Here is a 27543-nt window from a genome sequence, read left to right as displayed (position 1 = left end):
AATAGACATGAAAGCTGCGTTCCATTCCGGCCAGGATTGGTAAATGTGGCCTTCGTAGTTGTATCACGCCTTGACGCCTCCTCGAAGCCGCCCTCCAGCAAACCAGCCATGTCGTGTTGTCCGGTCAGGCATGGCCAGCGCCCAGCGCGTTGGCAGCCCCACCCAGAGAATGGGGTCATTCTGAAATCTGTGAAACTCCGGTAGTTCCTAGGCAGCCGGGCATGATAAGGTTTGAGGCGGCAAACCGGAGGTGGCCCAAACCATAATGTTCTGCTGCTGCGACAGCAGTGAGATGCCTTGTATGAGGTTCTTTAGGCTGCCGGCTGAGCCAGGGGCGCAACCCCTGCACTATTAGGTGGCGGCAGTAGCCGTAGTACTGGGGCCAGCGGGACCAGTGGCCAAGAAAGTGTGAAGAGCATCCGTTGAGCCAAGAGTAGTGGTAGCCGCGGTACTCGCGGTAGCAGGAAGTATGGCTAGGGGAGCGTGTACGGCATCCCTTGACAACCCAGAGGATAATGGGACGTTCAGCTGTTGTGTCAGCATGAACAATACCGGGGCAAGTTTGGTGGAGCTGTCCTGCCATGGAGTCGCCATGGAGGCTTAGGAGGCGTCCCAGGGTGGTAATGAATACAAGCTCTGATGGATTCCGTACCTTCAAAGTGTCGTGCAATAAGACCCGACGGCTCGGCGTTTCGCGACTACGCCATTGTAAAGGAGAGAACTAAACAGGTGTTCTGAAGGACGCCGTGGTGTCTGGGTCTTTCGTTGACAGTATATATATATATATATATATATATATATATATATATATATATATATATATATATATATATATATATATATATATATATGTGTGTGTGTGTGTGTGTGTGTGTGTGTGTGTGTGTGTGTGTGTGTGTGCAAGCAGGTCTGTTGGTCCAGCATCGGGCACCGCATGCGCGAGCTCTATTCTTAAGCGAGGCATTGATCATGCGCCTGAAGCCCTCGCCTGTCTTCTTCACTGCAACTTCCCCGCGGAGAAGAGATCGTCATCCAGATTACCTTCAGGGTAGGAGAGCACGAGTGGTTCGCAGAAAGGTTTGAGTCCCTGCACATGTACCATCTCAGGTCCACAGCATAATAAGTCAGCGGATGGTGTGATTGGCTCGAAGAGGTAGGGACCATGCTACTTGGCTAAAAGTTTAAGGGAAAGTCCGCGAGTAGTCGAAGGTATGAAGAAGCAGGCTCAGCGTAATTTCGGCTCACATTTAGAACGATGAGGCTGCTTGGATTAAATACTATGTTGTTATAGACTTTACTCTAACCGTAAATGTCACAAGAGAACCAGTGAAGCGGCTCGGCTCGGTTGTGTCGGCGGTGCACAGCAAACGACGGCTCTTGGAGTTCGTTGAGGGAGTTGAGGGATTTAGACAGTGCCATGAGCTCGAATTCTGAGAACTCAGATATTTACATCTGCAAGACTGTTGTTTCTCTTCCGAGGAAAATATGAGCAACTGCTCAGCTATTCAGCTGCTCAGCGATCAAGTGCAGCTGATGCCAAAAAAAAAAAAAAAAGAACGACGCCGCTACTCTGTTGACTTCATGGTGTACTGCTGTATACTTTTTACAATATCGCTCCATACATACAAGTACATGTGCAGTTACGGCAGCATCATCATGCCACACCTAAGGACCATTTGGTCAATATGTTCATCATTCGGGATGAACCCGCCGTCGGAGCATCAAGACCGTACATTCCTCCGCTTCATGGCCAAGACGATATCCGAGTTGAATGAGCAGCAAAGCTAAGTGACTTTGATGGTGGATAAAATTCACCTAAAAGTCTTTTTTACTACAAGGGAGGCAACATCGCTGGTGTCGAATAGAGCAACGCAGAAGCAGCAAACAGTGCATTTGTGTTTATGGTGCACAGCTTCATATGCAAGTTTAGGGAGGAAGCACACATTGTACCAGTGCATAAGGCTAATGGGGAATTTCAGCACAAGGTTTTGCAAGACGTCATTCGTGGATTAGAAAAAAAATTGCATACAAGGTCGTGTGCGTTGTGGCTGCCACCAACGCCGTAAATCGAAGCGCGATGATGTCTTTTGAGTACTCTGAGACCAAGATCTCCCTAAACAGCACCGAAAAAAATACTGGCAAATGATTTCGTGTTTCCGCACCGATCAGATCCCGTTCCGCCATTGTTATTTGTCATTGATCCAGTGCACTTACTGAAATGCGTGCGCAGCAACTGGTTAAAGCAAAATGACCAGTGTTTATGGTTCCATGAGTTTGAGCGAAGCACAATGGGCGAGCGGCGGCACATGCATTATGCGCTTTGTAAGAGAATCAAAGACGAATATAAATTAGAGAACGAGCAGTTACTGCGGCACGGCTATACTTTGTCCAGGAAAGCTGTTTCTCCAACAGACATTGAGAAACAGAAGATTAAACCTGCTTTGCAGATATCCAGGGAGTCCGGACTGAATGCACTTCGAGTGATTGGAGCCAAGCACCACCTAAAACACCACGAAGAAACCGCCAGTTTCATAGAAATAATAGTAAGGTGGTGGAAAGTTGTCAATCTCAAAACCTCTTTCAAAGAACTCAGACTAACGGATGACTTTCAAAAGCCCATCTACCCCTCTTTAATCGACTCCAGGGTTTTCTTCTTTAGTGATTTCTTGTACAGGTTAGAAGAATGTAAGGAAAGAAGGGTGGATGCCTGTAAGTTGTCTGATGAGGCACATGGAGGTCTGATCCAGACGACTGAAGCATTCATTGAAACTGCTTTGAGGAGCTGTACATGTCCTTGATGCTTCTAGAAAAGTTCGAGACCGACCGTCTAGAATACCGCTTTTGATGCCACCGGCGACTGGGTAGCTCGCAATAGCATTTGTCTGTAAGACAAATCTATGAGTGTGTAAACAAGTATCGAGTACAGAGCACTCTTTCTCAAATGACCGCAGTATCTGCAATCAACGACGAAAACAATCATAATTGGGAATAACTGCAAACGCAAGCTGCCGTGGCAAGCGGAAAATTCAACATTGTTGGGACTGAACAGGCGCTGTCAAAACTGAAGGATGTCGTTCCAATCATTGCCTATGTTGCTAGTTACTCGGTGCGCATCGCTCTCAAGAGGTTGAAATGTGACAAATGCAAAGAGCTCTTGACAATTCTCTAGAATGTCGCAGTTGCGCCCGAGAATCACGTGTACAGTATAGTCGAAGAAATTCTAAAGCGTAGGGCTGGTTTACGCAGTTATTCCAGCTGTGAATGCTGGGGCTCACAATTACATTGTCGTGGAAGAGCTTACCAAGCGTGCGGAATTTCTAAAGGTGCGAAACCAGCGCCATGTGGCCACGGATCTGACACTCCAACTGCTCTGCGATGAGGGGCTTTCAGACTTTGACGTCTGTGAAAAGGAACACACGAGTGAGGTGGTGCGGAAATATGTATTCTGGTGCAGCACAAATGTTCTCCTCAAAAATTTGTGTGAGCGATTGAATGACAAAGTGTGTGACCTGGACGACAATGCTCAAATACGGATGTTGCAAACTCTAACGAATAAATGAATAGAGCGCCGGTGGATGTAGAAAATACCTGTCTCTATATTTTCTACTTCTGCCTAATTTTATCCAGACTACTAGACGCGCAGCCGAAAAAGAAGTCAGCCAAGCGCACAACTATTATGCGGCATTATGCACAAGCGTTCCTACAGCTACCGCCGAAGCCCGCCCCGACCGGCTTACGTCGCGGAGGCAGGCCCCCGGCTTTCAGTCTATCTATCTATCTATCTATCTATCTATCTATCTATCTATCTATCTATCTATCTATCTATCTATCTATCTATCTATCTATCTATCTATCTATCTATCTATCTATCTATCTATCTATCTATCTATCTATCTATCTATCTATCTATCTATCTATCTATCTATCTATCTATCTATCTATCTATCTATCTATCTATCTGTCTATCTATCTATCTATCTATCTATCTATCTATATATAGTTTCTTTAGTTCGAATAAAAAGCGCATGTATTGTCCTTATGCTATTTTGACGTATTTGTTTGTTGGCGCCTTGTAAACATGGCTAATAAAAGTTGGGCCCCTCGGTTTCCCATCTTGTCGTTCATTACATAATGAGGGTCTCGAATGCGGCAGCGTTGATGGCTTCAGGTAGCATTTTTCGTTTGATTGGCCAGCTGCCTTCATCCAAGAAGTGCATGCACACGTGACGGGTGCGGCGAAAAAGGTTCCATACCCGGCGCGAAGGCACAGTGAGTGGTGTCGCTGGCTAACAATTCCGGGGTTATTTCTTGTAGTGAAACAAATACAGTAGAAAATGGATCCGAAAACGTTGCCGCAGTAGCTCAGTTGGTAAGAGCACCACATTCGTAACCCAAAAACCTCGGTTCGTATCCCACCTGCGGCCAGTTGTTTCATCAACTTCGGTTTTCATTAATTTATCATTTTTTAACACAACATGTACTCACAATTTTCCCGATGATGTCCAGTGTCTTTGTGCTTGCTGAGTTCTTATGATATGATGACATATATGTATGGTTTGCAATTAAAGAGCGGAAGCATATATGCTAATTAGATCACGCTATACCACATCAAATTCAGAAACTATGAATGAACTGCAGATTTTAGGTGCGGGCTATCATGTCCTCCAAAATGCGCTTGAGCCCAGAAAAGACAGCGAGTGGCATCGTTAACATTTCTTCAATACGTTGGAAGTACCTGTACCGATTGGAGTTCTCTGAAAAAAATGAGGCATCGGCGAAATGAAAGGTTTAATCAACGAATTGAAGGCGATGCATATGATTAAATCTTTGTGTTTGCATCACTGCAAAAAAATTATTTTCTGTTTTTGTTGTTTCATAATTTCTACTGCTAAGATTTGTGCTTAGCTAACCTACACTGGATAAAAGAGGAACACATCGACACACACACATCAGCATACACGCTGCTTCGCCCTGTTCTGTTTGCGCTGTTTCTAAAGTCCTTAATATAACCTACGAAACAGCCTGAAGTAATACCATTGTTTACTACGTTCGTAGAGCGCGTTTACTGTTTTAATCTTTATATGAAGAAACATCTGGATAAGCAACCGAAGAACTCTAGTTAAGAGCTCCACCGATGGTGCTGAGTTCTCAGTTCAACGTTTTATGGTAACTGGGAAAGAAAACATAATTTAGGGAGAGGAGGATGATACATCCGACTACCGTAATTGATTAGATTTCTCCGTGAACTCTTCTACCAAAGAATGAACTTTTACAAGTTAGAAGCAGCAATGACTTCAATCCCACTAGGTGGCATATCCAAGGGCAGTAGGATGCATTATAGGTACGATTTGTGTTTGAAAGTCGCCGGTATACATATTTGAATAATCGCCTAGAATCCCCAAGATATTATGGAAGGTCGTCTGTAGATGATTTAGAATCACCATCGAGTATTTCGTTCAGATTGATGGCTTGTGTAATGTTTTTTTTTTCGTATGCGTATACGATATTTGTGCAACGTGTGTGGCCAAGTGGTTTCATGGCTGACATTTTAACAGGAGAAGATAACTTTTTTGCTTGCTGAATACTGTTGAAGTTTATTTTCGTACAGTACCATGGTTTTAATATATTTCCATTTTTCTTATGAAGTCACAAATCTTGTGTAACGAATTTACAATAATTGAAAAAGAAGTCCAGGAGATGCACGCAAATATATTTTGCAGAGATAAGAAACTGTAACAGAATTTCATTTCAGGTAAATTACTGATTGGTAGATACTTTGGGTCACTGTCCATCATCGTCCGGGTAACAAAGCTTTATCTCCTTTTTCGTTTCCTGGCTCATCTCCTGTAATTTCTGCCAGCAAGTAGTCTGTTTGATTCTCATGTCCGATGTCGCCCGGAGCACATAGTATGGGGTACTTCCAAATCTCTCTGGAAATAAAGTACAACGCAGCAGAAATTGCGCACATTAACAATTAAAAAAACGTCTCTCAATCCTATGAGTTGGCACTGGAATTATATTTTTTATTTAAAGACTATAATAAGTTGTACCAGATGTACAAAACATTGAAATATTCAAAGTGCACAGGTCTCAAGCGAAACTACATATTGCTTGACAAAAAATGCGAAGAATTTGATCAGTGATTCATAGTACATCAACCACTATATTTTACAGCAAGGAAGCTTCTTAATGCTCACGGGTTCTTAGATTGCACTAGCCAAATGAGTGTCCATAACTGAAATAAATTATGGAAACTCGCATCTACGGTTTGGAGTTGTTTTCACAGGTTTTATTTTGAGTGCGAATGTAGCAGAAGTCGTTATAAGCGAACTAGTAAAGTCATAAGCTGGTGATCAATTGGCGTGTTGTAATGGGTAAAATCGTCTCTGCAATTCTTGCCAGGCATGGCATTGTCTGCCCATTTGCACAGCACTGCCAGTGCAGAAATTTTGTGCGTCTGAACATTTTCTAACGCGTAAGCGTTTTGTTGCATTTCCATGTGTTTGTGAAGTTCGCATAAAGAAACGGCAAAAACCTATAGTTCTTAATGTAAATGAAAAGGTGTGCTTTTGAGATCTCAAAGAGCACAGTGTCGAATTTAGAATTTTTATGACATCGTGCAGCGCCTTATTGTTTTATTATGAAATGCGGATACACGCCTAGTGTCGTTAATTTTATGCAACAAATGACTTCATACAAAGTACTGTTTGCTCGGAATTACATTGTCTGAATTTAGACAAGGAACAAACGGCGTGACCAATTTTCATACACGCATTATTTTTATTGACAACTGTCTTGTGTTTACGAATTTCGTGAATTCGAGGCAGCAGCTTCGTTTACTTCAAGAAAATTGTTTAAAAGTGGCTGTACTGGCCCGGTAGAAAAATAAAACACGGGATTGAATTTGCGTGATCTATTTTTTCTTTGTTTATTTTGTCCAACAGTTGCGCTACTCCTTTGTATACGCTTTGATTCCCTGATTGCACGGCAAATGTGCGAAGACCAATATTTTGATCAGTTAACGCTGGCGTGTTTCTGTCATTCGTGTGCAACCTTGGATGTGTTTAATGGTCTCGCCTCATCATCATCATCATCATCATCAGCCTGATTACGCCCACTGCAGGGCAAAGGCCTCTCCCATACTTCTCCAACTACCCCGGTCATGTACTAATTGTGGCCATGTTGACCCTCCAAACTTCCTAATCTCATCTGCCCACCTAACTTTCTGTCGCCCCCTGCTACGCTTCCCTTCCCTCGGAATCCAGTCCGTAACCCTTAATGACCATCGGTTATCTTCCCTCCTTATTACATGTCCTGCCCATGCCCATTTCTTTTTCTTGATTTCAACTAAGATGTCATTAACGCGCGTTTGTTCCCTCACCCAATCTGCTCTTTTCTTATCCCTTAACGTTACACCTATCATTCTTCTTTCCATAGCTCATTGCGTCGTCCTCAATTTAAGTAGAACCCTTTTCGTAAGCCTCCAGGTTTCTGCCCCGTACGTGAGTACTGGTAAGACACAGCTGTTATACACTTTTCTCTTGAGGGATAATGGCAACCTGCTGTTCATGATCTGCGAATGCCTGCCAAACGCACCCCAGCCCATTCTTATTCTTCTGATTATTTCACTCTCATGATCTGGATCAGCAGTCACTACCTGTCCTAAGTAGATGTATTCTCTTACCACTTCCAGTGCCTCGCTACCTATCGTAAACTGCTGTTCCCTTCCGAGACTGTTAAACATTACTTTAGTTTTCTGCAGATTCATTTTTAGTCCCACCCTTCTGCTCTGCCTCTCCAGATCAGTGAGCATGCATTGCAGTTGGTCCCCTGAGTTACTAAGCAAGGCAATATCATCAGCGAAGCGCAAGTTACTAAGGTATTCTCCATTTACTCTTATCCCCAATTCTTCCCAATCCAGGTCTCTGAATACCTCCTGTAAACACGCTGTGAATAGCATTGGAGAGATCGTATCTCCCTGCCTGACGCCTTTCTTTATTGGGATTTTGTTGCTTTCTTTATGGAGGAGTACAGTGGCTGTGGAGCCGCTATAGATATCTTTCAGTATTTTTACATACGGCTCGTCTACACCCTGATTCCGCAATGCCTCCATGACTGCTGAGGTTTCGACTGAATCAAACGCTTTCTCGTAATCAATGAAAGCTATATATAATGGTTGGTTATATTCCGCACATTTCTCTATCACCTGATTGATAGTGTGAATATGATCTATTGTTGAGTAGCCTTTACGGAATCCTGCCTGGTCCTTTGGTTGACGGAAGTCTAAGGTGTTCCGGATTCTATTTGCAATTACCTTAGTAAATACTTTGTAGGCAACGGACAGTAAGCTGATCGGTCTATAATTTTTCAAGTCTTTGGCGTCGCCTTTCTTATGGATTAGGATTATGTTAGCGTTCTTCCAAGATTCCGGTACGCTCGAGGTTATGAGGCATCGCGTATACAGGGTGGCCAGTTTCTCTAGAACAACCTGCCCACCATCCTTCAGCAAATCTGCTGTTACCTGATCCTCCCCAGCTGCCTTCCCCCTTTGTATAGCTCCCAAGGCTTTCTTTACTTCTTCCGGCGTTACTTCTGGGATATCGAATTCCTCTAGATTATTCTCTCTTCCATTATCATCGTGGGTGCCACTCGTACTGTGTAAATCTCTATAGAACTCCTCAGCCACTTGAACTATCTCATCCATATTAGTAGTGATATTGCCGGCTTTGTCTCTTAGCGCATACATCTGATTCTTGCCAATTTCTAGTTTCTTCTTGACTGCTTTTAGGCTTCCTCCGTTGCTGAGAGCTTGTTCAATTCTATCCATGTTATACTTCCTTATGTCAGCTGTCTTACGCTTGTTGATTAACTTCGAAAGTTCTGCCAGTTCTATTCTAGCTGTAGGGTTAGAGGCTTTCATACATTGGCGTTTCTTGATCAGATCTTTCGTCTCCTGCGATAGCTTACTGGTATCCTGTCTAACGGAGTTACCACCGACTTCTATTGCACACTCCTTAATGATGCCCACAAGATTGTCGTTCATTGCTTCAACACTAAGGTCCTCTTCGTGACTTAAAGCCGAATACCTGTTCTGTAGCTTGATCTGGAATTCCTCTATTTTCCCTCTTAGCGCTAACTCATTGATCGGCTTCTTATGTACCAGTTTCCTCCGTTACCTCCTCAGGTCTAGGCTAATTCGAGTTCTTACCATCCTGTGGTCACTGCAGCGCACCTTACCGAGCACGTCCACATCTTGTATGATGCCAGGGTTAGCGCAGAGTATGAAATCTATTTCATTTCTAGTCTCGCCGTTCGGGCTCCTCCATGTCCACTTTCGGTTATTCCGCTTGCGGAAGAAGGTATTCATTATCCTCATATTATTCTGTTCTGCAAACTCTACTAATACCTCCCCCCTGCTATTCCTAGTGCCTATGCCATATTCCCCCACTGCCTTGTCTCCAGCATGCTTCTTGCCTACCTTGGCATTGAAATCGCCCATCAGTATAGTGTATTTTGTTTTCACTCTACCCATCGCCGATTCCACGTCTTCGTAGAAGCTTTCGACTTCCTGGTCATCATGACTGGATGTAGGGGCGTAGACCTGTACAACCTTCATTTTGTACCTCTTATTAAGTTTCACAACAAGACATGCCACCCTCTCGTTAATGCTATAGAATTCCTGTATGTTACCAGCTATATTCTTATTAATCAGGAATCCGACTCCTAGTTCTCGCCTCTCCGCTAAGCCCCGGTAGCACAGGACGTGCCTGCTCCTTAACACTGTATATGCTTCTTTTGGCCTCCTAACTTCACTGAGCCCTATTATATCCCATTTACTGCCCTCTAATTCTTCCAATAGCACTGCTAGACTCGCCTCACTAGATAATGTTCTTGCGTTAAACGTTGCCAGGTTCATATTCCAATGGCGGCCTGTCCGGAGCCAGGGATTCTTAGCACCCTCTGCAGCGTCGCAGGTCTGACCGCCGCCGTGGTCAGTTGCTTCGCAGCTGCTGGGGACTGAGGGCCGGGGTTTGATTGTTGTGTTCATATAGGAGGTTGTGGCCAAGTACTGCACCAGGGTGGCCAATCCTGCTCTGGTGAGGGAGTGTGTTACCGGTTCTGGTCACCGGCATCAGGCCACACTCCAGGCCTGTTTATGCAATTTTATCAACACGCGGATTTTTTTTTTTTTAATCCGGTGGAAAATTGCGCGGCACCGGGATTCGAACCACGGACCTCTTGCACGCGAGGCGGGTGTTCTACCTCTACGCCACCGCTGCAGGTCTCGCCTCTTCGGACGTTATTTGCGCGAGGATTATTGTTATGAGTTGTTCGCGTTGCACATTTCTCTCATTCATTTGGCCCACTCAATGGAATGCGATGATCCGACTGAATTCGATTCCGAGTGTGCGTGGCATAGCCTTCTCACACGTTCACATTGTCCTACGTGAGGAACACATATCTGACAAATTCATTTCGTAAAGTTTTTTGCCTTACCCCGTTGCATGCCTAGATTGTAGGTAACAATTGCACATCCCTGGATGACTACACTGTGAGAAATACCGATCTGTCTCTTTTATGTAGTCTGCTTCTTATGTTCCCTTAAATCGAAAAATTAAATTGTAGGTGACATTTGCACATTAGTCATGGCTTGAACAGAAGTAAAATCGCTCTGACGTGTTGATATAACAATGCTGCTGTTGTTATTTTCTCACAGATATTATGGATTTAATAGATCACTGCAAAAATACGCGTACAAACCCTTCCCCCTCTACTCATTGTGCAAAAGTGCGAAAAAGCAAAAGACAAGGCTCGCCGCATCTGTGATGGCACAACTTGCGTCTTCGGCTTCAGTGTACAGTCGAGTGCAAATTTCTAGAGACCACGGGAGTGGCGACTAAACTGTATTGCTTCGCCTTCTGACGGCTGCAGGCACAAGTTAAAAAGCGCGTACTGCTGACGCACGCCCTGTTTTAGCTCCCAGCCTGGTTGTTCGCTCACTTCAACGGTGGGCGAACCGGCACGCGGGAGAGATTGCAAGGTGCCACTTGTGCAGTCGCCGTGGAAGCACCCGAACGGTGATATTGGGACGAAAATACTTAATGTGTACTGGCAGGGCTCTGAGAGTGCTGCATTCGACGCCTCACTTCTAGACGCTCCGCGGGGCAAAAAACGTGCTTCGCGTCCCGTTCTTTCAAACGGAATTATGTGATTCTGCGGAGAACTCATGCACGATGGAATTATATGTAGTACTGAGGCCAAATATCATGCGCCCTGAAAAATGCGTGAAACCACCGGATATGGAGAAGCTGGAGTGCAGAGCCAAGAAAGAGAACAGTTAATAAACGCAGTGTATTTCTTCTTTGAAAGAAAAGAAAAGCATCACAAACATGAGAGCCGCGTGAATGTTTTGAATACTTCATCAGGCTGTCATTTGCTGCAATTACTTGCCGCACTGAGTCGCAAAAGTTGCCACTAGGAGACCTTTCTAAGCATTACCGTGTTTTCCGCCTACCTTGTTATGTAAAATAGTCTAGCGCATTCTCTATAAGCACATTTGAATTAAAAAGGATTGAATATTTTGAAATCCTACGTGAAAAAAGAAATAAATTTTAGGACTCCTTCATTCAGCTCAAAGAACGTGTCTCGCGTTGCTCAGTGCGGTAGCTGAGTCGGACGGTGGTTCCTAATTATTACAAATAAACGATGCATTTCATTGAAGTCAGCCAGCTAGATCGGACATCCGGCAAAAGCTCGTGTTCTTTTAAGGCAGGGGCAGTAGAAATGAATTTCCGCCCCTGATTTATTACGTTTCGTTGTCTTTTGTATGCATGAATGATAGACGATAGCTCTGCACAGATGTTGCCATGGCAGAGCTTATCACCTGCACACGCTAGCTATAGCTATTGGGCAATTTCACTTGATGAAACGGTAGAAGAACCAGTCCTTAAAAAAACAGTTTCATCTTCTTCCAGAATATTGCCATGCGTTCGAATCCACGAACCGAGTCATAGTTGATTTAAGCATCCAAAGCGTTTCGCAAAGTGTCATCTGCTGGATGCTATAAAGGTCAAGAAAGGCGGTTAGCTTTGGTATTCAAGCACGTCGAAAAAAAAGAAATTTGAATCGCAGAAAACGTAGCGCGAGGCCCACATGTGGGGGGAGGGGGGGGCGGAAGGCCAGGTAGACAGACAAATTATTGGCACCGTAGTAGCTGATGCATGTATATCAGCGAAATGCATGAGTCACCCTGGAGTTGAACATATTTGTTTGACCATTTGGAGAAGACTGTTTGAAGAAGGGCTTGTGAACTGCGTCGAAGACCAGATGGGACAACATGCAGTAGGAAGAGTACTCTGAGACCATACTTGGCGTGGGCTGTGAAAACATGGACTTGAGCTGAATGGGAAATAGTCGCGTTCACGGATGAGTCGACAAGCTCTAACCACTGGGACCAAAAACGGGGAGTTTGGCGTTCTATTAAGAATAGGTGAAAGAATTTCCGGTTTTCTCTTTTTTTTTTGTAGAGTGCTCGTCTTATCGAAATTTTCGCTCTTGAACGTGTAGGTAGATTTACGTGCACGTTAATAAGCCCCAGGGTGTTAAAAGTTGTCGGGAGAGGTCAACTAAGGCTTGACTGATTATCATATCGTGTTTGGGCCGGAGAAACACCAGTGTTTAATAATTTTATATGTTATAGAACATGTATTACCTGCACTTCCTTATGCCCCGGTAAAAATTCGAGCGTAGAAACACCTTAATCTAAGTTATTCTCGTATATCGCTCCAATTATTTACCAGGAATAACAGTTGATTTGGATAGGTTTTTATAAATTGAATCGAAGACGCCTTATCGAGTTTTAGAACTTTTCCGGCTGTCCGTGGTGACCTCGCCTTACTCATCATTACTCTATGGAGCTTCAAGTGAACAGGAATCCATTTGAACTGGGTTGTTTATAAAAGCTGTCCTTCATCTGTTTGTGACTTTCTTCCCTCGTCAGGTTTTCACCGGTGATCACGCAGAGGAGCCGCGAAAGCGGTGGACGCACGTCGTTGTGTGGGCCGCTATGTACTCAGATGAACTCGGTCCACTGGTCCTCATCGACGGGAAGTTCACGGCGTCGGCATGCTGTTGCATTATAGAGCAGGAATCGCTTCCATATCTTCTTAATGGCCCGTGCAACGATGGATTTTGTCTGTTTCAACATAACAGGAGCCCTATTCATCCTGATCGCAATTTAAATTCCCAGCTTAATGACCAGGCAGTTCGCACGCCGGAGCGGCCACCTGACGGAGCGGACATTATTTTTATTTTGCATCAAATATGTCTGTAAAGAGCCGTGTGTGAGGAGTGGGAAGCGCTTTCTTCACGGCCAGAGATCGCAAGCGCAATGTACGAACCGATGCCCCCAGTACTTGCAACAGATGGGTATGCAATCAAGTACCACCTTACATCTTCGTCAAATATTCTTTTTTCTGTTTCCGAGAAAAAAATAAAATGCGCTAATTGTGAGTTCTCTTCACTGGATCTTCAATCGAGCTATTGGATATTCGGTGTTTTCCTGAATGTGTCTGGGCAAATTATATTTGGACACAGTATCACAAATAGCTGCATCATGCGTAAGCTTCGCGAGGTATCACACAATTTGATTTGAGAGAAAGTGACGCAAAACAAGTTTCGGCTCTACTAATGGTCTAGAAAGAAGGCCTAGAGAGCAGCGCGCTTAGAGCCCTGCAAGTACACCTGAAGTATTTTCGTCACATCATCATCGCTAGGGAGCTTCCACGGCGACTGCAGCAGTGGCACCTTGCACTCTCTCCTGCGTTGCGGCGCGTGCGCGGTTGAAGAAATCGACCGAGCAGGCTGGTGAGTAAAATAGGACGTGCGTGCGCAATACGCGATCTCGAACTTAGGCGCGCAGCCGTCAGAAGGCGCAGCGATGCAGTGTAGTCGCCACTTCCGTGGTCTTTAGAATTTTGCGTTCGACTGCAGATACTTCATTACCCTTAATTGGATCACTTAATGACCATCAAATCCAGGATGGATGATACCGTATAAGAAGCCGAATAGATGTTTCGCACTTGGGGATTTGGCATTCCCATTTACTTTTGTTGGAGAATAGTGATACTGTTCTGCAGGAAATCACCTCGAAATTGTCCCCAATAAGAATGACAGAACGCCTCTTCCCCTATAGGTGTACTGCGGCAAAACACGCGCATCATCACTTGTGTATCGAGAGGATCAGAGAAGAACCTGTAAGGTCGTTTTCATACAGCTGCCAACGGATTCTTTTGGGGAAGCGACGCTTCAGCTGCAATGTAATGATCACCTAATGCCACCTTCATTGAGGAGAGACTCGCAAGGCCATATTGCGGCACCCGAATATCCGCGAGGTGTCCGGATTTTTCGTCTGGCTACATCTTCTTCATATTCAACTCCGTGCAATCTCAAACAGTTACGCGTTAAAATGACGCAAAACGGGATTTGTTGCCCAGAGAATATTCCAGAAACGTTCACACTGGCCACTATAAATAGTCACGAATTTGATAACATGAGCGGGCCACTGGCGCCCACGCCATATGCCCGTCGTTGTCTTCCTCATCTGTTATTTAACACACTCCGCGGGGCCAGAGGAGGAAAGTCTTAAACGGTACTGTTTCTGCAAAGGCCGGAGCCAGCTCTAAGGTACTGGGTATTCTGACTTTACATGCACGTACGATGAGATCTGTACAATTTATTTGCTTGCTCACCACACCAATTTTGTATTATGTTTTGGAAGCGTTATCTTCTTGAATAATTACAACGTCTGCTTTGCTTCCTCAATGTTTTTTTTAAAGTTCTCTTAAGTGAACGCTTCGAAGTGTGAGGAGATTTTCACGAAGCCATTGCTTAGACGATAGTTTCGCTATAAGCTGCCTCTGGACCCAAAAATTGGGAATCTCAGTATATTTCTGCTCTTCATATAGAGCTTTAGTTGTTGACAGGAGACGACAAAGCGATAAAATGAAGACGGTGTTAGAATGTCTGGCTGTTTAGAAGTAGCGTTATTGACAGGTTCGCGTGTTTTCTCAGCGCTCCCCTATATATAAGATAAGGGCTCAGTTGCTGCAGGTCTAAGTCTTCTTTGTAAATCATTACCGAAGCGAATCATTAGCCAATATTCACAATCTTAAGAAGCCACTCCCAAAAGCCACATCACCACGAAGATGTCTCGTGAAAAAAATTTCCAGATGATGCAGTGGCTCGAGTAATGGATGAACACAATTTTTTAGCACTAATAAGGAAGAAAGAATTTCGAAATTCAAAGGTAAAAATGCACAAAAAGCAAAAATGCGCAGCTATTCAGACTGGCTTGTGATAAAGTAACAGCGTTCATTCGAGTAAGGAGAAAGAAAAGTGGAACAGCTTATTACTTAAAAATTTAGGTAACTGTTAAATAACGTGATGTATTATAAACTAATTTCTTAAGCCCCTGACAACTTTTACACTATAACAGATCATTAGACACGCTCGTTCTGTCGTTTAACACCTCTTTTTGCACAGTCGGTTCTCGGCAAATGGCTAGGGCTCTCAACGAACAATATATTACACATACTCCTCGCAATCCTAATATATTTAAATTTAAAGTTAAACAGCTCGTGAAGTTCTAAGTTTAGATAGCACTATGCCAGTGAAATGTGCAATAGGTTCTGACAACATACCGTTTTCGGGGAGCTTGGAGTCACCCGCCCACCAGATGAAACCTATGGAAAAAAATATAAAGAGTTATCGGTTTACACATCTGCGTATCGAGACCTTCTTAAATCATCAGATATAATCCATATTCACAAGGCTGGTGATAAACACTACAATTTTATTTCCATCGTAGGTACAATAATTATCTATTTGAAATATAATAGTACAACAAATAATGTATTTGCTAGAGCACCAAGGCAACCTTACACCCTGGCAGCACGGGTATAGAAAGGTCAGGACAACTGCCACATCCGTTTTTTCCTGATCTGAACGTGACTACCACTTAAATGAAGATAGAAGAGTTGTTGGCATATTTTTTCTCATAAAAAAAAGCCTTTGACATTGTCAACCACAGCATAATATTGAATAAACTGGAATGCTGCGGTCTTCCTGGAATATGCTTAGAATTCTTTAAAAATTATCTTGAAAAACGTAAACAGACACTGCACATAACGGTCACTCAATCCATGTTTTTTAAACAGTAGGATACCTCAAATCTCAGTTCTTGGACAAATACATTTGTCACAATATATTAAGGACCTTCTTTACGTCGGAAAAAACTTTTCCATATTTATTTATGTTGGCGAGACGGCTCTCATCAGAACACGACTCTCCGAACGATAATTTTATTTGTGCTAATTGAGAGCTTGATGATATTCACAAGTGGTTGTCTTCAAGCGAACTAAGGTTAAACAGATGGAAACCACGTAGGTTGCTTTAAATTCACCATGAAAAATTATGGGCGGACACTCCTGTACAGTTACAGTGAGTAAATTAGCAATAGAACGAGCGAATTTTACAAAATGGCTTGGTGTTCTACTTGACACAACATTGAACTGGAAATCTCATATTGACGAAGTGTGCGAGGAACTTAGTAGAGCTTGTTTTCTTTTGCAGAAATGCCAAGACATATTTGAAATGCCAACACTTGGGTTGGCATTTCAATGTGCCGACCCAAGTCTATCTGCGATCTTGGGTCGCACATAGATCGGCTATATAGAACAGTTATACTGCTCGAGAAAAGAGCAATACACTTTATGACCAATTCAGACTATACGGCACATAATGTAACACTCTTCCGAAGCCTAAATAACATGCCTTTCACCACTCTGATTAAGGAAACTGCACTAATGGTCTATTCTACAAATAACACCAACTATCCAGTCTCCTCATAAATTTTGTATGCTTCCGCTACCAAACTCCTAACAATGTAAAAGGTAACTGCCTCCCTAAGCAAAAAAATAGTTGTATGGTAAGAGAAAGGTTAACTTAATGCCGTCGGCTTATGGAACAACCTTCCATTAGAACTAGAAATCGTACCAATTTCTCCGTAGCACTAAAAATACCTTCCTTAAATTATATAAAGCTACCTAATATATTGTTACGGTTAATGTTAAACCGGCTTTATTTAAAGAACGAGATTGATGGTGAAGTCAAGATGGCGTCCCGAGGCTGCACACGCTAACGATTTCTTCCTCTTCTGCTCGCCTGGCTCATGCCGTAGCAATTCCCGGTTGCCAGACGAAGCCCGCTGGGCAAGTTCAAATCACTCGGAAAGCGTAGGGCGAGACCGCTTAAGACGGGCAACATGTACTAACTGGGTCCGGTTAGACTGACGACGAGCGGACGTCAAGCGTGCCACCACGTACGTCAAGTCACTCAAGCGATCTACAATGACGAATGGGCCCGTGTACAGGAGTAAAACTTTTCGCATAAGCCACGTTTACGTTCCGGAGTGCACAACCGCACAAAGCCTCCTTTAGCGTACGAGGCAGACTGGTGTCGGCTGTCATAACGCTCTTTCGATCGGTGTTGCGATGCCACAGTACGAAGACGAGCGATATGCCGGGCTTCTTCGGCAAGACAAAGCGTCCTGGCAACAGAGTACTCGCTGTGAAAGTCAAACGTAAGTATAGTGTCAATGCAGCTTAGCGGTGAACGTGCGTAAAGGAGATAAAAAGGACTGTAATCGGTCGTCTCATGCTTTGCAGAATTATAAGCATAGGTGATGAAGGGGGAGCACGTCATCCCAGTCCTTGCGATCGGAAGATACGTACATGGCCAGCATGTTAGTTAGGGTTCCGTTCGTACTTTCTACAAGCCCATTTGTCTGAGGATGATAAGGCGTTGAATGACGGAACTGCGAACTGCAGAGACGAAGCAGTTCTTCTACGGCGTCCGCAACGAACTGACGACCGCGATCGCTAATGATGACACGGGGGGGACCATGTCGAAGAATAATGAATCGAAGCAAAAACGTCGCAACCGACGCAGCTGCTAAAGATGGCACGGCCACCGTTTCCGCGTAACGGGTCAGATGGTCGACACATACGAGCACCCATCGGTTGTCGTTAGATTATCAGGGAAATGGGCCCAGAAGATCGATACCCACTTGTTCATATGGCAGGCGAGGCGGCGGCAGAGGTTGGAGAAGACCTGGCGGAGCGGTCGTAGGGCGCTTGTAGCGTTGACATTGATCGCAACTGGCGACGTAGTGCATGACTGTGTCCCGCATTTTGGGCCAGTAAAAATGCTCCTGTGTCCGGTTCAAAGTTCTGATGAATCCTAGATGGCCAGAGGTCACATCGTCGTGCATGGCTCATCAGTATGTCCGTTCGCAGGCTCTGCGGCACCACCAGAAGGAAGCGTGCGCCTTTAGCGGAATAATTGGTCTTGTAAAGCAGGCCGTCGCGGACAAAAAATCGACTGTGGCTCCAGGACGCGATGCGGCTACAAATAGAGGTTCCAAACTAATATCATTTTCCTGCTCTGCTTTGAAAGTCGTCGAGTCTGGTAATGTAGAAGAAAAGGGAGCAAAACAGTCATCAAAATTGTCTTCGTCACACTCCGTCTTCATCAGAGGAAGGCGGGAGAGACAGTCCGCATCTGCGTGGCGACGCCCGGACTTGTAGGAAATAACGAAGTCGTACTCCTGCAGTCGAAGAGCCCAACGTGCCAGTCGTCCACTCGGGTCACGGAGATTCACCAACCAGCATAATGCGTGGTGGTCAGTAACGATAGTGAACGGGCGTCCGTAGATATAGGGCCGAAATTTGTGGACAGCGAAAACAGCTGCCAAACATTCTTGCTCGGTCACAGTGTAATTGCGTTCCGCCTTAGTCAAAGAGCGACTAGCATAAGTCACAGCGTGTCCAGCTCCGTGATGAAGTTGCACTAGTACGGCACCGATGCCGATGCCACTGGCATCAGCGTGCACTTCCGTAGGTGAGGATGCATCGAAGTGACGCAATATTGGCCCTGACGTTAGTAGAAATTTTAGCTGGCGGAACTCGCCGTCGCAAGCCGATGTCCAGTTGAAAGGGACGGCTTTTTGGAGAAGACATGCTAGGGGGTACTCCACGTCAGCGAATCTTGGGACGAAGCGACGAAAATACGAGCACAGGCCCAAGAAACTCAACTCCCGCACTGACTTCCGTGCTTCGATGGAGCTGACTGCCTCAATCTTCCGTGGATCTGGCCTCACACCGTTTTTGTCGACCAGATGCCCAAGTACTAACGTCTTGGTTTCCCCGAAACAACATTTCTTGGAATTTAGGATCAAGCCAGCTAGTTTGACACAATCCAGAACAAGACTGAGATGGCTGTTATGCTCACTCAATATGCTGCCAAAAATCATCACATCATCGAGGTAGCACAAAAAATTACCCATTTAAGTCCTCGGAGAATAGTATCCGTGAATCGTTCGAATGTTGCTGGCACGTTACAAAGGCCGAACGGCATAACGTTAAATTCATAAAGACCATCTGGTGTCACGAAGACCATTTTCTCCTTATCGTCTGGGCGCATGGGTATCTGCCAATACTCTGATCGCAAATCTAGTGATGAAAAGTAGGCAGCGGAATGTAAACAATCGATGACATCATCAATTCTAGGAAGTAGATACACATCCTTTTTGGTGACTGCATTCAGTTTTCTGCAATCAACGCGAAACCGCCACGATCCATTCTTCTTCTTCACTAAGATTACTGGTGCTGCTCACGGACTAGAGGACTGTTGAACAACACTTTTCCGCAGCATGTCTTTCACCTGCTCAGCAATAACTGTCCTCTCTGTTGAAGAAACGCGGTAAGGCTTTTGCCGAAAGGGGTGCGCAGATCCGGTGTCAATTCTGTGGCGAACACGAGAACACGGGAGTGAAACCTGCTTGTCGCCTTGTGTGAAACAGAATACAGAAAGATGTGCCCACAACGTGTGCGAGAGCGTGGAGCTCATGTGAGGGCAGCGTCTTGTTGTTCATCCATAGGATCTGCTCTTCAGAAGTGCTTTGGTGAGGATCGCTAGTATGAGACTGCTCCTCCTCGCTTAGAACTGTAATGGAGCTGTAAGTAATCTCGTCAAATTCAGCGAGCTTCATATCACGCGGAAGAACAGCAGGCTCGCAAGAACAATTGAAAGCCCACAAATTTGAGGCGCCATTCACTACTCTCACGACAGAGCGTGGTGCAAGTACATCTTTCTTTGCGCAGCTCGACGTAAGTGGCTGGACTTGCGCGTCAAACGATGGAAGGTCGGCAGCAGCGAAGTTGACAGGGATACGTGACAGCGACCAAGGTGGTAGCAGCAAATCGTTCGAAACAACACAATAGTTTTTCACTGGTAAGGATGTGTCGGCAAGGGTGGCGAGAAGCACGCTATTGAAAGTAATTTCGCCTGTGCCACAGTTAACGGATGCACCATAATCCTGAAGAAAGTGAATCCCGAGAATCACATCATGAGTGCACCGCGGTAGTACGAGAAATTCTGTTTTAAGATCTTCTCCTCCGAACAAAACACTTGCAACACAAATACCAAGGGGAACTAGGCACTCTCCACTGACACCAGGAAACGTCAACATCACCATTCCACGGGAACATAACTTTCCGACTCAGCCTCTCTTTGAAAGTCGCACTCATGACGGAAACGGTAGCACCAGTATCCACTAATGATGTTGCAAGTATACTATCAATTACCACACGCACTTTGTTCTTCACCATAATAATAGGCAGAGGAGTATTTCGCAGAGACGCAGACTGTCCGGTTAACTTATCTCCATCGACCGCGCCGGCTAGATTCCCGACGGCGGTGGTGACGCAGCACGTCGCCGTGGTGACGGTGAGCGGCGTTGGCGACCGGTTGGGGGCGTCAGGCTGCGGTCTGAAGCTGGCGAGCCACTTCTTCTACTATATTGACGGAAGGTATTCCGGGGTGGCGCGCCTGTGGTGTTTGCAGTATCAGGATCTGTCGGCCAACGGTCGTCATAACTGTCACGTTCTGAATTAGGCCAAGTTGGTGGCGGGCCATATGTTGTTGTCTGTCGGCGCCGGCGACAAAAACGAGCAATGTGTCCTTAGGCGCCACAGCTGTAACACACAGGTGATGCGCTACCGAAGTTGTAAACCTCGGGGTCAACCCTGGGACGCTGCGAATAATAAACGCGATCTTCCGAATTCCGATTTGTGGTGGGAGCTCGACGAGATCGTTGATCGTGCGCCATGTCGTCGGGAAAGGTACATCGGCGCTGTCGCAGCTGATCGACTCGACACTCTGCAACGCCTGGCATGGCAGACAATGCGGACACAGCAGATGCATGTTCTTAAGGTTGGTTGGGAGCGCAGCCAAGCTGTTTGACATCCGCCACTTTGGTGTGTCTTTCAAGTTCTTCGCGAACAATTTGCCTTACAGTTGCCGCAAGGTGAAACTGAAAACTATAGTTGACATTGTCTTCAACAGTTGCCACCGTTGTGACACTTGCTAACCTGCCGAACTTTGGCGTGATACGGCGCAGCTTCAAGGCCTCAAATGTGCGGCAATGCTTGATGAGGTTGGCGATCGAGGCGAGACTCTCCTTTCCGATTAAATAGTTGTACACATCCTCGGCTATGCCTTTGAGAAGGTGTCCAACCTTGTCCTCTTCGGACATTCGAGGATTAACAGTTCTGCAAAGCTTCAGGATTGCCTTGATGTACGTAGTACAGGTCTCACCTGGGACTTGAGCGCGCTGAAGCAATGTCTGCTCCGCCCGCTTCTTTTTCGTGGTGGAATCGCCGAAGCACTCTGTAAGATGAGTAACGAAGCTGTCCCACGTTGTGCAGATATCTTCATGGTTCTCGAACCCCACTAGCGCAGTGTCTGTGACGAACAGAACCACATTGTTGAGCTGAGCCGTGGAGTTCCAGCCGTTGTACTTGCTCACACGCTTGTAGTGGGTGAGCCATTCCTCCACGTACTCGCCGAATTTTCTGAGAAAGGGCGGGGCTCCATCTGATGCATCCAGGCGCCGGTTGTTCGCACTGGAGCTGCGAGAGAAGGCTGTTGGTCACCGCTGTGGGACATCGGGATCTCAAGTGCGTTGGGGGCAGTCGAGCGAGGCGTCGGCTCCGGCGTGGTAATTGCTGCAGCAGCTCCGTCGTCTTGGTCGAAGTACCCAGCACCTCCATCACAAAACTGTTACGGTTAATGTTAAACCGGCTCTATTTAAGGGACGAGATTGATGGTGAAGTCAAGACGGCGCCCCGAGGATGCACACGCTAACGTCTTCTTCCTCTTCTGCTCGCCCGGCTCATGCTGTAGTAATATTAACTGTCTAAAAACATTTCTTCAATGCAAGTACCCATTTTGAATTGACTACCATGTATAATTAAAAATAAATAAATAATGAGGTTTACAACGACATTTCAAAAACATGATCGGATGATGAGGCACGCCGTAGTGGGGCTCCGGAAATTAGGGCCACCTGGGTGCTTTTAACGTGCCACAAAAAGTGAGAACACGGGTGTTCCCGCGATTCGCCATAATCAAAATGCGGCCATTATGGCCGGGATTCGATCCCGCGACCTTGTGCTTAGCAGCCAAACATCATAACAACTAAGCAACCATGGCGGGTGCCATGCATAGTCGTGTTGTACGTTATGTACATGCGTAAATGTGTTGCGTGTACAACTGTAACAATATGTTTGCTAATGTTGCGATACTCAACTGTGTAAATGCAGGAAACGTATAAAATGCTATTTAATCGTAATAGGCCTGCTATAATTACTTTTCCAATTTTATAATGTCAACAAAAATACTTTTGTTTCTATCTTATTTGTGTTGTTATGTGACACGCTCTTTCTTTATTTTTGTAGAAAGATCAATTCCAACTAGCCTCAGGGTAATGATGAAGATGTATTATTGCAATTTAATTTTCACAAATTGTATTATGTCGATAAAATTTGATTCAATTCGACACTGGTTCACTCCGTTGTTCTTAAGCTACTGAGCCTGGAAGCTAGCTCACGTGCTCCTTTCCTTAATGTAGTAGCATTATCTGAGCATACGAATCCCGATGTTGCTCGTCTTGTACAGAGTCGCCTAAAAGTACTATTGGAAGGCTTTGGAAGTAATCTCAACCACAATATCAATGAGAAATACTCGAACTAGTTCACACGTAAACATCACACCGTGCACTTTAACACAACTCTATCGTTTCGCAAAAGCTGGTCAGCAATATCAACGCCTTTAATCTAGAAACGGTGGAAGTCGCCCGCATGGTCCCTGGTCGCCTAGCCGCAGCATTTAGGCTGAACCATGCACGAACCTGGCATTTTCACTGCTTGTCCGTCACCGCTTGTCGTGCCCTTGAGATCGAGAACATGGCGCGAAGCTGCGTTAAGCTGTCACCAGCATCACCATGCTGAATCGCTCGATGCGCTAGCAAAATGCTGAGGCCCGCAACTGGGTGGCCACATGCCAGTAATCGAGGTGCTTCGAATATGCAGTCTGAATGATGCAGTACACTTACCTCCTAAGTAGGTAACTTTGAATACAGCGCAGTATCCAAAATCATGCCATCCGTAATTCCCAGTATATCCTAACACCGCTTGAACAAGAATTTGCTCGTGTGTTCTCATAGGATCCTCAGGGCCAAGAATACGGTCTAATCGTAAAAATAATAAGCATTCACAAGTAGTCAGCAGACGAAGGGATAAATAGGTCAATGTAAGATAATGAATAACACTAAAGGAAGCCGTGTCGACAGGAAGCGTCATTGTCACAGTGCAGACAAAGCTAACAAAATTTGAGGGGATGTTGATTTATTTATTTGCGTTGGTGGTTACAATAATCCGGAGCCCCCACTATGGTGGGCCTTGTGGTCCGAGCTCGTGAAAGACGGAAATATTTTTAAATATGCACGTATTTATTATTACATGAGCACACCACCATTACAAATACCAGTGAGCTGTGTTCGCACAACTATAAAACACTAAAACGCAGCGGGTATACATCGAAAAGAGAATTAAGCACCATTAAATACGTAGATTCGAGCAAGTACAAATCACTACCTAACATGTAGTACCAACTCAAACTACAAAAACAAACATTTCTGCACTTTCGAAAAAAGGAATGACACCTGACCCTTACGAGCGTTGGCACCGTTGCATGCACAGCAACCAGAGAAAATATCACTACCTCATAGAAATCACAATTTAACCTGCAGTGTTGAACATTTCGCAACCTTCAAAAAGAAGAAATGCAAACAAGAACCTAGACAAATGTTTACAATGAAGTGAAATTCCTCGCCGGCGCTTTCAGATTAAAAAAGAGCTAGCAACGGCTACTATAAGATTTCGTGTTGATCGAGGCCTTGTTTGCAGGCCCGTTCACGAATGATGTGTGCTGCATTTATTCGTTATGTAGTTGCAATAAAAGATCGCAGAGGTACCCAATTAAGCTGCTGAACGTTCATTCCGTCTGAAGGGTCAAAATTTTTTACGCCATGTAAATTTTCCCGCTGGCTACGAGTTCTGAGAAACAGCAGAATAGGAGAAATAGCGACTACAGGTGTAGGTGAGACCTTATTATTTTAGAAATAAAACAGACGGATTGTGGTTAATTTGCAAGTACCGCATGCTTCTTCCTGAAATTCATGCTCGTGATGAATACGTATCGATAAGTAACAGAACGAAAACATATAGTTGTCACTGGTGATAGCACTTAGTGAATTGTATATGCAATAAATGCCACTAGTCAAAGCATCGTTATGCGCAGCGTCAATGTTTCGAAATGTAACCTTGTTCTGGCCCGTCTTGAGCTGAACTTGACGTTATATTTCGGAATATTTAGAACATGTCGTACTGCCATCTATTTTACGTTTTCAATTTTATCTTTATTGACAGTGGAGAAGGGGTCCCATATCGGCAAGGCATAACGTAAATTAGACCTAACCGGTGATTTTTATAGCCGGGCTTTTGTAACTTGTAGTAACGCACGCGTATTATGTGTTACGAAACATGAAGTTATAGAAACTTTAGCTACTATTGGCACGACGTACCAATGAGACGATAAGAAGGGGACTAAGAACAACGCTTAGATGAGTTAATAAAAGATATTCTAGATAATAGTGCTAAATTTATACTCAAACATACGCAGCCGCTTTTTCTTTAACGTTATCATACAAACAGTACTTACGCTTAACATTATTTGGCAATTTAAACACCATGTACATATTATCGGGGAATGTCTTTGTCATTCACTACAAAAAATGAGTTTGCTTTAGGTAAACGTGTTGTCTGCTAAGTTTCTCATACAAGGTTAAAAGTGTCACTTCAAGTAATTCATATTTAGCACGAAAAGTAATGATCCCAACAAACGCCGCTTTGGAACTCCTCACGCGCAATTCGAAGCTGCGAATTGCTGTTCATCCAGTTGTATGGATTGTTTTCGTTCGCGTAGGTAATCATCAATCCACGAAGTGACTGGGGCAGTTGTTAATAAAACGTTGTAACTTGTGCAAAAGACTGCGCGGTAACTGAATCGAATTTCTTATGCAAGCACATGGAAAGGAAATAGCGGAATTACGATCATCCAGAGCATAAGTCAATTCGCGCAAAAATTAGGTTCACTTCGTCAGACAGGGCGACCCGCTTTCTGAATGCACGTTGAAGCAGAGTAAATATGAAGTTATGTATATGTGTACCAACTTATTTGTATTATATATGTTTCACAATTTTGCAAGCTACCGGCTTTGGAAACATTGGACGATAAATTACCAGAGTGTTTCGTTGGCCTGATTTGAGAACTGGAACAACATATGGTATATTACAGTGAGTTGGAACTACTTTATGATATAGTGCATGTTGGAAGATAATTTTTATGTAGTGCAACACGTTAAACGAGCAATAGTTAAACAAGACCTCACGCAAAATTCGAATACTCAAATGTTCAGCAACATTTATACGCTACATTCATCAAAGATTATGTTACTCATGAATAACAGTCCGTACTTTCCCTATTCAAAGTCCTTTAAAGCGTCAATGGGCAAAGAAAACGCATTGTTCGAAATGTTATGCAGATCCCACGTACTGTGGGAGTCGACGTAAACTTCTTGATCGTTTAGTCTAACACTAGAGTGGTGATTTGATGTTAGAATTACCTTGCGTGCACCACTGCTGTTTGTCTGCATAGTACACAGAACACACAGGGAGAGCTGTTTGCTTGATGCGCTCTTGTGCGCAATACTTTACAACCTCTGAAAGGGTTGAGCATTGTCATCCCCTCACATGGCACATCACATTGTGGCAGAAGTGTTAAACTTGAATTGGATTATGGGGGGCTGTACGTGTCAAAACCAGACACGGATTATGGGGCGCGCCGCAGTGGCGGTCCCCGGAATAATTTTGACACCATGATGTCCTTTAACGTGTCCGAAAACCTAAGTGCACCAGCGTTTTCTATTTCGCCCCGGTTGAAATGGGGCTGCCGGGATTGGAATCCAATACAGGACCTCTAGCAATGCCATAGCCGCAAAGCTGGCGTGGCGGGCACAGAAGTGTTCATTTCATGGTCGAGCGCTTTCGTAGTGTCTTCGGGACCCTGCGGTACGCCTTATTTATTAGGCTCTGCTACTGCGCGCCCTGCATAAGTTGCCCCCTTTACATATTTCCATGGCGTACATTTTTCAGAAATAGCAGCAATGACTGTACTGTACCTTGAACTTCAGCTTATCCTGTGTCCCCGCAACCATTGTTGTATAGTGATGGGGTTTCCGCGCCGTATCACGTCACCTCACCCCACTCTTGTATGTGAAGTGCTTATTCTTCTCCCTCTCCTTCTTCTCCTCTTTTACTCTCTACTCCTCATCCTATCTCTTCTATCTGCGCCCCCTCCGGTCCAACGCCAGCTAGAGTAAAGTCTTCCAGGCCGGGGTGCTCCTGTCGCCACGTGATCATGCGTCTTCCGTATGGGGCCTTGGTCCCCGGCGCGGCGGCGGTGGCATCAGGCGCATTCTTGAACGCACGTACGCGTTCCGTCAAACGCACGTGGTCGCTGCAAAACATGGTTGTTTGCTTGAATTATTATTTATGTGCGTGAATCGGCAACGGCGATTGACATGGGTGTTTATCGCGTGTTATGTGTGCCGATCACGGTTGTGCAGAATTAGAAGAAACTGCGAAATGTCTGGAAATTGTTGTGTGCCGCAGTGCAATGGAAATTGCAAGATCGGCTCCAAGGTGCACGTCTTCTCGTTCCCGTGATGATTCTGTATCGAAGACGTTGTGTCTCGCCGAAGAAGCGCGTCGAATAGCTCGTCTTCGTACTCTGGCCTCGCAAAGTCGTTCGAAAGAGCGATACGACGACCGTCACGTACAAGTATCGCTGCAAAAAGGTGACTTAGTCCTCCTTTGGACACCGCAACGCAAGCGTGGATTGTGCCAAAAGTTCTTGTCACAATATTCAGGCCCATTTGTAGTTGTGGACCACCTGAGCGAACTCACTTACGTCATAGTTCGCCTGCTGTGCAATGGTCGGCGATGAAGCAGAACTCAGCTG

At 44.9% G+C, this 27543-nt stretch overlaps 1 protein-coding gene across 2 annotated transcripts in view; it reads right to left on the bottom strand.

Moving 5' to 3' along the window:
* Positions 1–5689: 5689 nt before the first annotated feature.
* LOC129385645 (uncharacterized) overlaps positions 5690–27543 on the bottom strand; it is a 44550-nt gene continuing 22696 nt past the window's right edge. Inside the window, exons 5-7 of one of the 2 annotated variants that reach the window (XM_072289102.1) lie at positions 23516–23650; positions 15702–15743; positions 5690–5930 (exon numbers count right to left, since the gene is read on the bottom strand). In XM_072289102.1, the coding sequence (XP_072145203.1) occupies positions 5782–5930; positions 15702–15743; positions 23516–23650 (326 nt within the window). In that variant the 3' untranslated portion in view covers positions 5690–5781. The remainder of the gene's footprint in view (positions 5931–15701; positions 15744–23515; positions 23651–27543) is intronic. The other variant, XM_072289103.1, reaches the window with a different exon arrangement.

The sequence above is a fragment of the Dermacentor andersoni genome, chromosome 7 (genome assembly GCF_023375885.2).
Source record: "Dermacentor andersoni chromosome 7, qqDerAnde1_hic_scaffold, whole genome shotgun sequence".
Lineage (NCBI taxonomy): Eukaryota > Metazoa > Arthropoda > Arachnida > Ixodida > Ixodidae > Dermacentor > Dermacentor andersoni.
The sequence above is the reverse complement of the archived record's forward strand: the minus strand, read 5'-3'. Positions and strand labels throughout refer to the sequence as shown.